We start from the raw sequence: 17,529 nt of genomic DNA, 5'->3' as shown, positions 1-17,529 counted from the left end.
GTTTAGCTCACATATCTAAGCCTAGCTGGCCAGCTATGGTTCCAAACACTGCAGAATCTGTCTCATTCCTTTCTTTCTGTTAGTCCAGCATAAATCGTACTCTCAGACAGTTTCTCTCAGACGTTTTTATCATCAGAATGTGTGTTGGTATCTCAGAACTTTGCAGTCAGAATAGCAACTGCACTGAGCAGTTAGACTGATCATTTATTGATCTAAAAGTAGGCCCCACCAATTTTATTGTATAGCCATGTTTATGTTTGGAGATGTTAAAATTTGACGATATGAAAAATGTGAATACTGGTAATCCCTAATTCCTTAGGTATAGCTGTCTTTTAGAACCAAAGCAGTCTCATTCTCTAGGAGGGTAGGATGGCCTCTCCTCTCCCCATCACACATGCACCATGGTACTCTTTCAGCTCAACAGCTTTCTGTTGGCTGATGTGACAGCTCTGGGCAAATGGTGTTCTCCTCCAGCATGTGAATCTGTCCAGTGTCATGACACCAGCATAGAAAACAGGAGGAGGCTAGATTTGTGTCTCACAGGAAGCATATGCTTGCCTTCATCCTCCCAGGCTGATGTCACTTTGGTGACTAGTGGGAGTCTTAGCAATGTTTCAGGGTGGATTTGATGACAACTAATGTTTGGGGAGAAAATGGGAATAAAATGTATAAAAAGAAAGAAACAGCTGAGATTTATACAGAGATTCTGGTTCTTACACTGTTTAAATCACATCTGGAGTGGATCAGAGAGAGTGGGAGGAAAGGAGAGAGAGAGAGAGAGAGAGAGAGAGAGAGAGAGAGAGAGAGAGAGAGAGAGAGAGTGAACATTAGTGAATGAGTGGGGGACTGTTTGCCAATATTGCTGTAAATTAGCGATGGTAATAAACCCATTTGAACTGAAGGGAAGAGGGAGAGAGGGCAAGTCAAGTGGGTGTAACATTAAATGATATAACCTATGTAGAGGATGAGAGAGAGAGAGAGAAAAAGAGAGAAAGAGAGAGAGAGAGAGAGAGAGAGAGAGAGAGAGAGAGAGAGAGAGAGAGAATAATGAAGGGCTAAAGCCTCAGGAGACCTGAGATTAAGGGACGGAAAGGGTGGGAGAGAGAGAAGTGGAAATATAACGAGAGAGGGGATCATGACTAAAGCTGGTTTCATTTTTATGTGCAGTGCATGAGTGTTCTCTCTTTTCATCTTTTTTCTTCATACTCTGGTAAAATAAGCCTTAGGCCCATCATGAAGTATATTATACAAATTTCACTATATATGTTATATGTCTAAATGTTTTAAACACCTCTTTTAATACAGGATTTCAGCAACATTAAACATTTGTTTATGGCATTAACAATGCTGACAGCATGTAAACACATAACAAAAACACACCGAAAAAACCTAATCCCAAAGTATGCTTAATTTCCACTGCATTTAGTAGAAATGACCTCCTGTAAATACTCCTGGTGGCTTTTGGCATCCTGTAATGTCTGCCTAATGGAAGTAGCTCAGATTATGAATTAAGAGGGTGTAATGTATCCGCTACAATACTCAATGCATTTTTTTTTAGGATCCCTATTCCTGCCATTTTACTACCCAAACCAAAATGTCATATTATGTCTAAATGTCATATTACGTCTAGTGCTGTCAATTAAAAAATAATAATTGTGTTAATCACAACATTCTGTGATTAATCATAAAGAATAGCAAGTTAAAATGCTAGTATTTCCTTGGCTTAATTTATTCATTCTTTATTTTGGGGGAGGGGCATAGGAAGATAAAACATATATTTTGAATGGTATCTACAACAAAGTAGAGGAAACTGTAAAGTGTTCACTTGTCTGTCTTTGTACACATATGAACTTGAGTGACATCCCATTCTTAAAGTTATTAGATAGTAATATTTAGTAATGAGGAAACTTCACAACTGGACTTGTTGCACTGGTGGCATCCTATCATTTTACCATGCTGGAATACACTGAGCTCCTGAGAGTGAGTTGTTGAAGCAAATGTTTGTAGAAGCAGCCTGTATGAATAGCTGCTTGGTTTTATGCACCTGTGGACATGGAATTTAATGGAACACTTGAATTCAATTATTTGGATTGCCGAGTGACTAAGTTTGGTAATATAATGTATTCAAATGAGAATCAAATTTGTTGAGTAAAAGTTTCAGGGATGGAGTTAACATCAAACACAACTAAGTTAAGACAACTGCAGCGTGCAGCTCACAGGTCAGACAATAAAACACCTCCATATTCCAGCCTCAAACATGTTATAAGAGATATATGTGTGGATTAACCAAGGAATCAGAAGTACATGCACGTGTGTGTGTGCACATGTGTGTGTGGGAGAGAGAGAGAGAGAGAGAGAGAGAGAGAGAGAGAGAGAGAGAGAGAGAGAATGGTAACTGTGAGAATTATTTATGTGATATAATAATTTCAGCATCCATGTGTGTGTGAAAAGAGAGAGAGAGAGAGAGAGAGAGAGAGAGAGAGAGAGAGAGAGAGAGAGAGAGATGTAACAGTGAGAATTAGTTATGACATTTAATCTATTTCAACATAAAAATAATGAAACCTACTTTTTGAATTTAACAGTAGCAGCCTACGTTTAAATGGAAGAATGATTAATTTTCGTAAAAAAAGGTCAAGTTTACAGATTAATCACATGCATTAATGCAGTGACACTGACAGCACTAATTGTAACACAAAGCACTTTCAATAATAGTAATTATAATAATAATAATAATAATAATGTTGTGAGTTTGATCTCTAGTAATCCATCCCTTACTGGGACAATACAGTAGAAGCCTTTTGAGCTAAGGTGCAAATCGAATTGTTTTACTCCATGCATGTCAAGCTCTGTTGACTTTCTGTCAGCACTGACCTTTCCAGCTTGTAGTGTCATGTGTTTATGAGAAACGTGTTTAATCAAAGAAATTAGTCATTAGACTTAAAATTGGGATACATTTGGGTTAACTCCAAACTACTTGAAATATGTAAGAAAATTGAGTTGGTGTTCTAAAACACTCTTGACTTAATCTTCAGGTTTCTTGGGATTGACAAAGCCCTAGAAAAAAATGCTAGCATCTCAGCAGACCGTAAATAAATTAAATTGCCATCCATAGATGAGTCCTTTATATCCTCTCTCATTTTCTTCTGTTGTGGGCAGCATGATTACTTCTTGTGCAGATAAAAAAGCCCCTCTACACATGTTTAAGTGTGTTCCTTTGTGATGGCTCATCCAGGCTCTTTGTGTTTGTCGCTGTGGAGATAGAGAGGCACTGCAGAATGGCCTCCCGAAGCGATTCTATTTAGACAGCGCTCTCTTTATGAGGAAGATGATTACATTTGAATGCAGCCTTAGAGACTGTTCAAATGGAGTTCATGCTCTGGGACGTCTTTGCCGCCAGGAACAAGCTGCACACAGTGAGGTCCTCCGGGGAGGCGGAGCTCCTGGGATGGGGCTATCTCCCTGTTACGACTGAGTCCGGAGGACGAGCGCAAATTGATCAGCTTTGGGGCTGAGATTGAATCGTCAATTTCAATCGCAGTTTCAAGCTTGAGAGGACGGTGTGTGAAAGCTTCAGAAATGAGGAGTGACCACTGTGGAATAGACCCAAACCCTCATGTATTGCTCTAACAGTTGCCGGGAGCAACCACAATTTATCTCAGAGTGCTCAATATATGTGTGAGATAGCTTTGGATTGAGGATGGGACATGAACAAAATGATTACGTTCAAAACATGAAGACACATTTGGCCACTGTCAGAAAACCAGAACCTTATATTTTTCATTTTTGGGCCTGGTCTAAAAACACTAGTAAGTGCAATAATTTCATGTATTCACAAAAAACAAAGCAATTAGCAGTATTAGCAAAGGGGTGGGGTGTGGGGGGTTGAAGATCCATAAATGCAAAGAAACCTTATTTGAGCATTAAGATTCCCATTTGTCATCTGCCATTTCCTTCATATTAGATTTATATTCATTTTCCTATACAATTTTATCCAATTTATTAATTTTATATTCCAAACAGCCTGGTCAAGCCATTGTGTCTTCTAATATATACAAATGTTTCTGGATGCAAAATGTATACATTGGTTTATGGTAGCAAATGTGTGTACAGGGGAATGCTGCTTCTCATAAATTAGAGTAGATACTGAGGTCCTAAAAAATTCTTATGTTTAATTACACAAATTAAACCTGACAAGTAATTCCAATGAAGTTGGTACGTTGTGTAAAACGTAAAACAGAATATGACGATTTGCAAATCTTTTTCAACCTATATTCAATTGAATACACTACAAAGACAAGCAATTTAATGTTCAAATGGATAAACTTTATTGTTTTTTACAAATTTTCACTCATTTTGAATTTGAGGCCTGCAACATGTTTCAAAAGTTGGGACAGAGGCAATAAAAGACTGGGAAAGTTAAGGAATGCTCAACAAACACCTGTTTGGAACATTCCACAGGTGAACAGGTTAATTGGAAACAGGTGAGTGTCATGACTGGGTATAAAGAGAGCATCCCAGAAGGGCTCAGTCATTTACAAGCAAGGAGGGGCGAGGTTCACCACTTTGTGAACAACTGCGTGAGCAAATCGTCCAACAGTTTAAGAACAATGTTTCTCAACTTACAGTTGCAAGGAATTTAGGGATTTCATCATCTACAGACCATAATACCATCAAAAGTTTCAGAGAATCTGGAGAAATCTCTGCAAGAAAGAGGAAAGGCCTAAAACCAGCATTGAATGCCCGTGACCTTCGATCCCTCTGAGATAGACTGATGCAAAGTGATCCAAATTGTTTTTGGAAATCATGGACGCCGTGTACCCCGGGCCAAAGAGGAAATGGACTGTCTGGATTGTTATCAGCGCAAAGTTCAAAAGCCAGCATCTCTGATGGTATGGAGGTGTGTTAGTGCCCATGGCCTGGGTAACCTGGCACATCTGTGAAGGCAACATTAATTCTGAAAGGTACATCCAGTTTTTGGAGCAATATATGCTGCTACACAAGCAACATGTTTCTCAGGGACGTCCCTGCTTATTTATATATATATATGAGGTTGGCACAGTGGCGCAGTCACACAGCTCCAGGGGCCTGGAGGTTGTGGGTTCGATTCCCACTCCGGGTGACTGTCTGTGAGGAGTTGGTGTGTTCTCCCCGTGTCCGCGTGGGTTTCCTCCGGGTTCATCCCACAATCCAAAAACACACGTTGGTAGGTGGGTTGGCGACTCAAAAGTGTGTGTGTGTGTGTGTGTGTGTTGCCCTGTGAAGGACTGGCGCCTTGTGCCCAATGATTCCAGGTAGGCTCTGGACCCACTGCGACCCTGAACTGGATAAGCGCTTACAGATAATGAATGAATATATACACCAACATGATAGAATCTTTTTACACACACACACAAATGGTACAGTTAAAGTGCTACTCTGTATTTTTTCATCCTTTGTTTGCACTCATTTTTTTTTTTTTACATCTGGGTGAGTCCTGTATTAATTAAACAGTTATAGCAGGTGGGAAATCTGTGAGAAAACAACTGCTATATGTTTATGCCCTAATCTCACACTTAAAAATGGTTCTACAAGGGTTCTTTAGTAAAGAAAACAGTTCTATATAGAACACTTGAAGAACCTTTGCATGGTTAAAGCTTCTTTACATCATGAAAGTGTTCTTCAGATTGATGAAGAATGTACTATAGATGGTTCTATAGAGCACCTTGTAGAAAATGCTTCTATATGGCACCATAAATGGTTCCTTTATTGTTACAAGTTTGAAATCCTAATAATAGAACACTTTTTTTTGTGATGTATAGGACCCTTTTCTAAATGTTGCTATATAGAGCCATCTACAGCACATTCGCCATCAGTCTGAAGAACACTTTCATAATACAAAGAAACCTTTAATCTTTCTAAGGTTCTTCAAGTGTTTAGGGTTCTATAGAGAACCATTTCTCCCCCAGGGCTGGGCTGTCCCCTAGACTCCAGAATCCCCTCAGTCTGGGAGCTCATCTGCCCATCCTGCTGCCTCAACACAGAGGCCCTCACCGAGACCCACTGACTTTGAAGCATTTGCTGCCAGTGCAGTGTATAGCTCCTCAGACCCCAGTGTCCCCCACCCACCAGAGAGTAATTAATATAGCTCTTTATTTGTGTTAATGTACTGGTTGTATAATGAGTAGCTTTTTTTTTTACTTTTATAGACCTTGATTGATCCTTTCTGCATCCAATCCCTTCTACCCATTCCCTACTTCAAAAAAGGCCTGTAAATCAGGCTTACATGCTGCCCCAACTCCTCATCCTAGAGGTGGGGAATAGGAAATAGATGTATTCTGTCCAACAGTTCTGCAGGAAATGTGATCTGTGGTGGATTTAGTAATGAATGAATTTATAAATCTGTATCTGTTTAAAAAGACATGTTGACATCCCTTCAGTGAACTGAAGATAAAATAATATTCAAATCCATCTTGAACTACTACATTAAAGTTATTATATTCCCGACATATAACTTAAACATGTAATGTTTTTATTGTTTCAAGTGGGAAAAGATGAGACAGAATAATGCTGGAAAACAATACCATAACACAGTGTTGAGGGAATGAAAGTTGCTAATCTTAGTATTGCTCTCCTGTTCCTTTTATTAAAACACAGTGTATTTCATAATAGTCATTCATATTTCAAAACATCAGGTATATAAAAAAAATCATGATGAGGTATTTAAAACCAGAGTCTAAATGATGACTGTGTATTAATACCAGGGTTTTTATATACATTTTTCAATCTTTTTATAATTGTTATAAAATTAAATAAAATGTAAACATTAATTATAATAACATTTAATTTAGTTATAGGCTATATTGTTTTTATTTAAAAGTTTAAAACTGCCCTCATTTTTGTATTAAATCTTATGTAAATATTATATTATTTTATTTATGATTTGCACTATATTATATTATTTTATTTATGATTTGTGTGTGTGTGTGTGTGTGTGTGTGTGTGTGTGTGCGTGTGTGTATCAGAGGCGATTGCTCTAAGACTGCAAGGGAAGCTCAGCTTCTCCTAAAATGTCAAAAAATAAGTGATCAAATATATACTGTTGTGTACATGTCATTGGATAAATGCTGGGCTTTGTCCCGCCCATCGGACGCTCAGCGTCTCTGGGGGTCTATGGGGCAGTGGGCTGGCCTCGGCTGGCCCGGACGCTCAGCTTCTGCATGATGATTGGAGGATCTGTCTGAATCCCTTTATGATTGACAGCGAAATGAGCGAATCAGCGATCCTTTGGTGTAGAGATCCGTGGGAGCATTACATTTTTATTCTGTTCTGAGTTGAACCGGAGACTTAAACCTCTTAGCGGCATTTTCTTTGTTAAAAACGACTAGTGACAAATCGAGCTTCTATTTCTGGTGGGTTTTTTTTGTAGCTGCTTGTTATTGGAGACTGACTTCTATCACTCTTTCTGACTTCTATCGCAGTTACTGTCCAGCGAGTGCTGCTGAGCCCCTCCACCGTCACAAGGGGTAGAATTTATGTATAAATAAACCGACACATTTTATGATGTAGGCCGAAATTGAGCTTTATCTCCTTGAAAGACCAGCATCCGCCACTGGTGTGTATATATATATAGTCACCAGGAAGTAAGCTTCTAACCACAGACCTGAAACTGTAGTTCTAACTACACAACTTAACGCCAGTGTTGCGAACGTTCGGTGGAACTGCGGTTTTGAGAAACACCTGTGTTGTTTAACGATGGTTCGGACTATGCAAGTTACCAACGTAGTTACTTCGATAGTTCCAATGAGAAACACTTGCGTCACAACTGCATCGTTCCAACTATGTAAGTTGCTAACGTAGTTGCAACTATGCTTTTGGGAAATGAACCCAGCGCTGGTCTGTCACAGAGTGGTGATGTAGCAAATTTATGAATTCTCTCTCACTTTTTTGCTTGGGTAGCTAACAGCTAAGTTTTGTCACTTCTGTTGCTTTAGCTCCCCTGCAAATATGGGATGGCAATTGTATGGCATTTGCAAATCCATTTGCAAAAATCCATTATTAAAAATCCATTATTATTTTGCAAATCTTTTTGCTTTCAAAACCAAAAACCAACAAACAACAGAGTGTTATAGTGTGTAATGTGAATTAAGATAAACCAGAATGAATCCTCAGAAGACCTGTAATCCCATAATATTTATGGAATTAAGCTAGAACTGTAGATTTGATCGTGAATAACACTGACTGGTCACCATTTAGATTCTATTTCTATACAGTTTTTCTTGTTATAAGTATTTTAAGTTATTTTATCCAGTGAAAATGTCTTATTCCATTGGCTGATGTAGAACAATTCCAATGGATTAAGGAACGCTTATTTGGGTAAAATTATTTAATACAATTAATATACTTCTACAAAAAATTTACAACACACTTATAATGGAAAAACTGCATATCTTCATTAGATTGGATCATTACACTTAATAAAACAGCATTTTTGCAGTGTAGTTGTTTTTCAGCAGGTTCTTGTTCTTGTTTCACTGAAAAGCCAAAGAGCATGATGGCAAATAAGGTTTTATAACCACACATTGTCAGCTCATAAACACTGCAGAAAAGACAGAGGTTTGTTTTATTGCCTGCTTCATTTGCATTTTATAGACTTCTTCACTGAGTGTGGTAGGGGCGGCACGGTGGCGCAGCAGGTAGTGTCGCAGTCACACAGCTCCAGGGACCTGGAGGTTGTGGGTTTGATTCCCGCTCCGGGTGACTGTCTGTGAGGAGTTTGTGTGTTCTCCCCATGTCTGCGTGGGTTTAGTCCGAGTGCTCCGGTTTCCACCCACAGTCCAAAAACACACGTTGGTAGGTGGATTGGTGACTCAAAAGTGTCTGTAGGTGTGAGTGAGTGTGTGTGTTGCCCTGTGAAGGACTGGTATTCCAGCCTTGCGCCCAATGATTCCAGGTAGGCTCTGGACCCACCACGACCCTGAACTGGATAAGTGGTTACAGATAATGAATGAATGACTGTGGTAGCATGTGAGAAGATTTTGAAATCTACAACACATTTAACCAAAAATATACACATGCAAATTCTGTGGAATTCAAACTTAGTTTTTATAATGATTGTCCCAAATAACTGTAGTAACATAAAAACTTCATAAAAATGATTTTTCAGAATTAACTATGGATTATAGCAATATAATCTTCAGGTTTTACAATACAATCCATTCAATTTTAAATTTTTATTCATTTTACTTAATTTTTTAATTTTTCAACGCAACCTTGGTTAGATATTTTGGGCTAATATCTAATGTTTCAGATGCTACCACAAAAAAAAAAAAAAAAAAAAATAGAATAATAGAATTTGCCTATACTAAATTCTCTCCTCTGTTTCTCTTTCTCAGATGCTGTGGTTCACTGGGTTAACTGACTGTGTGAACAGGAGCAGACATATTCCAAAGAGAAGAGTAGAGTGAGGTCACAAGGTCAGGTGTCATGAGTCACTGCAGTGGCAAGCAAAGCTATAAGCCTTTAATGTGGAACAGTTAAAATGGGGACAATGTTTGGCTCTTTGTGTCTGGAACAGCTGTGACTGCCCTGGGGGAAACCAGTTTCCTGAAACTGTCTTAGTAATCCTTTCACTCCGTGGCCATTTTTTCCTTATTTTGGCTTCTAATCTCTTTCCTTTCTCCTCTCAATCAAAGCAAATCCATCCCTCACAACCACTTACAAAATGGCCAAAAGAAGGATCAGGCCCAGCCTTTCCCAAGTTTCCTCCACTGCTCTCTCATTCCTTCTCCTTCCTTTGCTTTTCCTCCCTCTACCCTCATTAGTGATGGGTGACTGCTGGCTTATTGAAGGAGATAAGGGTTACGTATGGCTGGCAATATGCAGCCAGAACCAGCCACCCTATGAAACTATTCCTCAGCACATCAACAACACAGTGCATGACCTTCGTCTGAATGAGAACAAGCTCAAAGCCATCTTCTTCAGCTCCATGAGTCGTTTCACCAACCTGACCGATCTCAACCTTACCAAGAATGACATCTCTTACATTGAAGATGGAGCCTTTGCAGGACAGGCCAACTTGCAGGTGCTCCAGCTAGGATACAACAAGCTGACCAACCTAACTGAAGGCATGCTGCGAGGACTGGGAAGGTTGCAGTGCTTGTTCCTGCAGCACAATATCATTGAGGTCATTTCCACCAATACCTTCTGGGAGTGTCTCAGTCTTAGCAGCCTTGATTTGTCCTCCAATAAGTTGGCCAAACTAGACTCATCCACTTTTACAGTTCTTGGGCGTTTAATGGTATGCGAACTTGCTGGGAATCCTTTCCACTGTGGCTGTGAACTGTACAGCTTCCTAACCTGGCTGGAAGCCTTCAACAATGTCACCCACACTTATGACAGACTGCAGTGTGAGACTCCAAGAGAATTTTTTGGGTTTCCTTTGCTAAGCCCAGTCTCAAGTCATGGGCGCAATGCTCGCTCCATCTTGTCATCCATGTGCAAGGATGGAATGATCATTCATGGCATAACCTCCCTGCCTCCAGATCTGGACTCCTCCGGGATAGGGCCAGGTATTTCAGAACAAATGGGATCATACCATCAACCCACAGCATTATCAACAGCAGGCCCGTCCTACACCCCTACCATTAGGTTGCAATCCGTTTCTCTCACTGCAGCCTCACTGCTGGTCCAGATTCCTCAGCCTTACAGCAAGATGTACGTCCTAGTTCAGTACAACTACAGTTACGTTTCTGATATTATTAACCTGAAAAGCAAGAAACAAATCGTCAAACTTGACACCCTAAAGCCCCACACTGATTATACCTTCTGTGTAGCCTCGATCAGAAATTCACAAAGGTATAATCACACCTGCTTACAGTTTGCAACAAGATCCCCAGGACCTGATGACCTGCGAGAAGGCCCCTCTACCACCACCCACTACATAATGACCATCCTGGGCTGTTTGTTCGGCATGGTCATTGTGTTGGGCTTGGTATACTACTGCCTACGCAGGCGTCGGATGCAGGAGGAAAAGGACAAGTCCATCAGTGTCAAGAAAACCATTTTGGAAATGCGTTATGGGCCTGAGGCGGCAGCAGCAGCAGCCAATGACCCTTCGGCCTTGCAGAAACTCCACGAACAGGTCCACCACCAGCACCACCAAAGCAAGATGTCGCAGTCCACTTCCTCCAGCATGGGAATGCTCCATAGCTCTGCCAACACCAGCTCTTCTCGCCTTTCCTCCCTTCCACAGGTGGAGAAGATGGCCACAGCCTTCTCTGAGGCATTGACTACCAGCAAGGGAAACTACATGGATGTTCGGACATCAGCCAGTGGAGAAGAACGAGTGAGAGATGGATCTGTACCAGCAGCCAGGGAAGAGATTGTGAGGGAAGAGAATGGGATTGATGTTGGAGAAGACTCTGAGGACGATGGTCGAGGCTCAAACTCAGAGATCTCTACCATCGCAAAGGAGGTGGACAAGGTCAACCAGATTATCAACAATTGCATTGATGCACTAAAGTTGGACTCTGTAGGTGTTGCGGCAGCAGCTGCAGCTATTACCACTAATGAAAACGCACCTTCTCCTCCCTTACAGAGTGTAACGTCCTCTGCCAGAGGACTCATCCCTCTTTCCCCAACAATAACAGAGACATGCCAGATCATGTCATCACCCAAAATCCCTGCACTGCCCCCTGTACCTCTTGTTCTGCCCCTCTCTGAAAGACCAGGCATTAGTGGAGGTGGTTTTCTTTCACCACCTTACAGGGACCCACCCCCTGCGACTGCTGCAAGGCCATTACAACGGCAGCTGAGTGCAGATGCAGCTGTTGTTCTTCCCGGAAATGTAAAGAACCGCTGTGGTGCCACATCTGGAGGATCCATAAAGAATGCACGAGTCTTTAGCTTGGATGTGCCTGAGCCTCTTAGCCCAGATTCTTCAAAGTTCCTAGAGAAAGGTAGCCTTAGCCCTGTTGGTTGCGGGGAACCCACTGAGATGCTTCCTCTGGTGGGTGTCCAAGGGGGCAGCAATGGCAGGGGAGAAGGTGGCAGCGGGGGAGGAGGGGGAGGCGGCGGTGGCAGTGGTGGTTCGGGTGGAGGAGGCACAGCACCACAGTACCTCCTAGAGGTACACCCAGACTACCACTGCTCAGAGCACCGACACTCCTTCCCTGCTCTCTACTATGAAGGTGCCATCGACTCCCCTGCCCCGAAGGCCTCCTTCCTGAAGCCCCTCTCTTGCACCAAGAGGGACGCTGCCTACTCTCAGCTATCACCTCGCCACCACAACTACTCGGGATACTCGTCCAGCCCAGAGTACTCCTCTGAGACCACCCTAAAAATCTGGGAGCGCTTTCGGCCCTACAAGAAGAGCCACCGAGAGGAGGCCTACATTGCTGCTGGCCACGCCCTCCGGAAGAAAGTGCAGTTTGCCAAGGATGAGGATCTGCATGACATTCTTGACTACTGGAAGGGGGTGTCTGCTCAGCAGAAACTGTGAGATGGTTCCAGAGGCACAATGACACAAAGGCTGCAGAAACTAAGCTAAGTACTTTTAGACCCTATTGTGACAGAAATTAAGTTTTAATTATATTCTTTAAGGAATTAATAATAAATGCACAGGAAAATGTGGTACTAATATAATGAAAGGCCGAAAGCTCTAAAAAATATTTTTGTGATGTGCACTATTTCAAACAGGAAAATAGACTTAAATAATCAGTCATTGGTGTTTGTGTAGAATCGAAGCCTGTAGGGATGATCTTAGGTGGATACTCATCAATTTAATCGTTGTCAGTTCTAACTGATGGCACAAATTGCAGCATGGCTGAAGCCTAGGTCTCAAACAATCTGGGCACCCGTTCCTTGGTCTCTGTTTAAGCTCAAACCGAGCTTGTTCAGTTGAGACGTCTACACATGTTCAATGCAGAGCGTTGAGGAGAGAGGGAGGATTTGGAGATACTTTGCATTCAGAAAGCATAGCGTTTTTGAGGCAGATATTTATTTATTTTTCTTCTGTAGCTTAGCCAGTTCTAATTCATTACACTTTCCACATTTTTGCCTCAGAGAGAGAAAAAGAGATTGGCTATTCATTTGTGATCTTTGCACAAATTTGACCAAAAAGAAAGGTCTGTATGGAATTTGGGAGAAGGAAAATTGAATTAGATACAGGATTCTGGTTATTTTACAATTGGCAGCTAGATGTAGCATTGGATGTAAGTATAGTCAGACTGTTGTTAGACTTGCTAATCATATCCACTTGCACCTGTAAATCCTAAGACATATGCTCACCCTAATACAGATGCTGTGTCCTTGTGGTTGCTGATATTTCTTTCATATACAGCACTCTGCCAGATGAAGTCCTATATATTGAATAAGCCTTGATGCTAAATTACACTGTCAGTGGAGAAAAATGCATTTTACTGTTCACATTATCTTCCATTATAAATAGCCCTGAATGTGACTGGGTAAAAAAAATCCCTTCTTTTAAATCCAAACATGGTCAAACATTTGTGGACAACTGTTCATTCAACATTTCTCCTGTAATTTAGCGTACTCAATTTTAATTTGTGCTCACTTCCAGAAAGACTTTGCAGTAGATATTAGAACATTGCTATGAGAATTTCATGGCATTAAGCATTCAGAACTAGTGAAATCAGGTAGTGACACTGGATAAAAGATCACCTCAAAAGTACTGGATTCTCCTCTATTGGCCCAGAAATATAGCTGTTCTGCCTCACAGCTAAGCATGTTTTACTATGGAGATTTCACAAAGTCAGTGCATGTTTACAAAGGGTTTATCTGATATCACTCATTTTAAATGGTGTCCACAAATGTTTGGATATATAGTGTGTATTAGACCTGATGAAAATACTCAGCATTTTTGTTAACTACGCCAGACCACAGTGAAAAAGGAAGAGGTATAAAATATTGGGGCAGTGTAATTAATTCATTTTTAAGCTGCTATATCCTTACCCAGTTTAATTGGGTAAATTAATTAGCCGTTTTGTAGGGTGGGTGTCATGAGGTTGTGAGAGTGCCGATATTAACACTGCCCAGCTCTGAAAATGTGATTATAATTAATTGTACGTTCTTCAGTCAGGTCATTACCCTCTGGAGTCACCATATGATCTCTGGACAGCATAAAGGCCATAGAGGGAGGACTTTATGCAAATCAATGGCCTTTATGCTAATTGATTCACTAAATGAACACGTGACTAGGCTCTAATGACACTCACTGTTTTAATCAATGAGGTTTAATTGGTCTGTCACATTTTGTGATTACTGCATAAAATGATTTGTTATTAAGTTAATGCATCTTAAATGTAGTCAATATATCTATTATTTGTCATTATGAGATTGTGTTATGAATGTTCCAGGATTTTTCAACTATTTCTCAGCTACATTTTCATTAAGATATTTTATCTTCAGAAAGTGACAGATAAGATCACTTGTTTCTTGAGCCGTATTTCGTGATAATAACAAAATTATCCTCTTCTTGAACAAGTCTTATCTGCAAATGAAATGAAACATTTTCACTTCATAGAAATTACTTAAAACAAGCCAAATCTATATATAAACATATGTTCAGGTGTCTTGTAATGTCCTTGAGAAATTCATAATGAGAAATATAAAATAAAATTATGTTACTTGATATGAGACCAGTGTAGGGTATAACAGAGCCCTAATCTTGTGAGATTTGGACAATATGTGGGACACAGCTGGGCGAAGTAATGATAATCAAACTATAATCTTAAATGTAATCAAGGTATCATTTTTGCAGTTCTTCTGACACTTGGTCTACAACTGAGAGTGAATTTGAGAAAAACATCAAGTGCTGTCAGCTCTGATATTGTTTAACGATATTGATCTTTCAGTGACAAGAATATGCAGAGCTTTCCGTGACTAAAATAAAATGAAAATATCTGAAAGCCACTGTGATTGGCCCAGAGCAGGCATCCATGCAGTAAAAGTCTGTGATCAATTCACTGTAATTGAGAATTGACACCAGAAAAAATCTAAATGCCCAAGATTCCCTTGAGATCCATGTCTGGGTCTTTGTAAAATCCATGCAAGTGCGTCTGGAGGGTTTTGGGTTTTCGATTTTTTTTTTCCACTCTGTGGGCCTCAGACATGACTTAATCAGCCAAACAGTGATTATCACCTGGAGGAAGAGGAAGAAAGAAGCAGGGAACCAGTCAAGAAGCTGATGAAGCTGAAGGCTCTGGGCTCTGAGGAGCTCTGGACATACATTTGCCTTAATAACATTAACTTTACTATTAACACAGATGTTTTATGCTCCCACTTCATTAGAGTTAAAGGCAAAATAAGATTGGGAAGATGGTAATGGTAATTTCTTGTTTAAACTGGTCAATTTTTGAGGTCTTGGTTTTCAGTGCAGTTGAACCTGAAAAAAATAAATGGATGTTTCCAGTGTGTGCGTGTATATATATATATATATATATATATATACACACACTACAAACATCAATTTATTAAGTTCTTTCCGTATATAAATACTAAGTCATGTAAGTCTTGTAATTTTACAGTAAATGTCAGTACTATTTAAAAAAAAATAAAAATATTTCCATTATCATGATGTCAATGATTTTTGCTCTGAATCCTAATGTTGAGTAACAAGTTACTCTCCCAGAATTTTCACAGTAATTTTCTTTATATTACAATACAGTACATCTGGATATTCTGACTTTTACTTGTATCTAAGCTACCAGTATTTTACTGCAAAATTTACAGTTTACTGGACATTTCCATTAAAACACACACACCCACACACACAAAGTCACAGTAAAGACATTTACTGTAAAATGTACAGACTATACATTGGATTTAGCCATTTAAAAAAAAAAAAACAATTAAAAACTCATCAATGACAAACAAAAAAAAATGAAGATGTACTGTGTCTAAATGTCAAGGATTTAGGAGACTATGATAAAATAGGTTTGGCTAGGCTTGTCTTTTTGTCACAAAAAAATTTAGATGATTTAATATTTTAAATTATCTTAAAAAAATAGAGAGTGAATGACATTCTTGTCCTGTGAGCTTATTATCAGAATTTCCACATTTTAAAGCTTTTCTAACGGTATAATATATACAGGAATGTTAATGTTTAAAATAACCAAGGTTAACTAATATTAACCCCTAATTTGTCTCCAGTGAGTGTATTTTAAAGAACACACTTGGTTTTCATTGGAAACAAAACAAACAGACTGACATTTTTCAAATAAAAACACATTATACCAGTAACTAGAACATAATGAAGAGCAGTGGATGTATATTCCTTCTGTTATGGCAAAGACTATTTTAAAAATAACTTTATAGAAACACAAATAACAATAGGAAAAATTTATTTATTTTTTCATTCATTCATTCATTCATTCACTTAACTCCACTGCCCATACAGGAACAATTTGTGGTACTACAATTAGACTGTAGTCTGTAGATCTGTAGCACTGCATACTTTGTTCTCCCCCTCTGTGGTTGATCATTCTCAGTGCTGATGCAGTAGTTGTGTGTTAGTTTTAAATGTGCTGGTACCAAGTGGATTAGGTGTTTCAAACCCCTCAGTGTCACTGTAGTCCACCAAAAATAACCAGCCAATGGTGTCCTGTGGGCAGCATTCAGTGAACAATGACAAAAGACTGGAGGATGACCAACATAAAAAAAAAATCTTGTTAATAAATGAAAGATACTCCCATGTGAAAAAACTGATCCCCTACTAATTTGAATACAGGGTGTATAGCTCATCTCCACAAGTTCAAATTGTGCCCGTAATGCTGTTTAGATTTATTGAATTTGGCAGATGTTCTAATTCAGACTAACTATGTTTATATTGTTACTGCTTTCGGCTTCTGAGTTGTACCCACAGATTCTTATTGGAGTAGGGTGGTGTAGTTAACTGGGGGGATTATCAAAGCTGATCAGTTGCATAGATGCTTTATCCAAAACACTAACCAGTGGTTTAAAATCACATTCAATTTAGTGAAGGACCAGGCTTATTGATAAGTTTGGGTACTCTCTTTCTGGCCTCAACATTTTTACTGTGGACTAGTTTTATATTTTTTATATTTTGGTTTTGCACATAAGACTTATGTTCTCATTTTAAACTGTACTTTGTGAAGTGATCATTAAACCCACATGGTGACAATAAAACTCTAAATCATTAAATTAAGTTTCTTTCCAGTGGTGGTAGTTATTCAATTCTGAAATAATTTCGGTGCCCCAGGAATTGTATTTATTATGTGTATTATTCTGAAACCTAAGCATTTTAGATAATTGCTTTTAGGGTTGACATTTGCTGCAATAAATGAAGTGAAATCACTGTAAGTCTAGTTCATATACCTAATCTTTCTCATTATGAGATATTTGTAAAAATGTTATGGAATTATGTCTAGAAAACTGTACTTGTTTTATGAAATTTCATCCAGTGAAAATGTGTTTTTCTTGTGGCAGATCATAACATTGTTAGGTGAAATAATGTGGGCCAGTGGAAAAAGACAATTTCTATTGATAGAAATTGCATAACATATAAAAAAA

The 17,529-nt window shown here is 39.3% G+C and overlaps 1 protein-coding gene across 1 annotated transcript; it reads left to right on the top strand.

Annotated features, from left to right (window-relative positions):
- The first annotated feature begins 9,700 nt into the window (after positions 1-9,700).
- On the top strand, positions 9,701-13,192 carry LOC136678441 (protein phosphatase 1 regulatory subunit 29-like). The gene has a single exon (XM_066656493.1). It carries the CDS (start codon positions 9,701-9,703, stop codon positions 12,476-12,478), a length of 2,778 nt encoding a protein of 925 aa, XP_066512590.1. The 3' UTR covers positions 12,479-13,192.
- The last annotated feature ends 4,337 nt before the right edge of the window (positions 13,193-17,529 follow it).

This window comes from Hoplias malabaricus, chromosome Y (assembly GCF_029633855.1).
Source record: "Hoplias malabaricus isolate fHopMal1 chromosome Y, fHopMal1.hap1, whole genome shotgun sequence".
NCBI lineage: Eukaryota > Metazoa > Chordata > Actinopteri > Characiformes > Erythrinidae > Hoplias > Hoplias malabaricus.
Note: the sequence above shows the minus strand (reverse complement) of the source record. Positions and strands in the feature narration are given on the sequence as shown.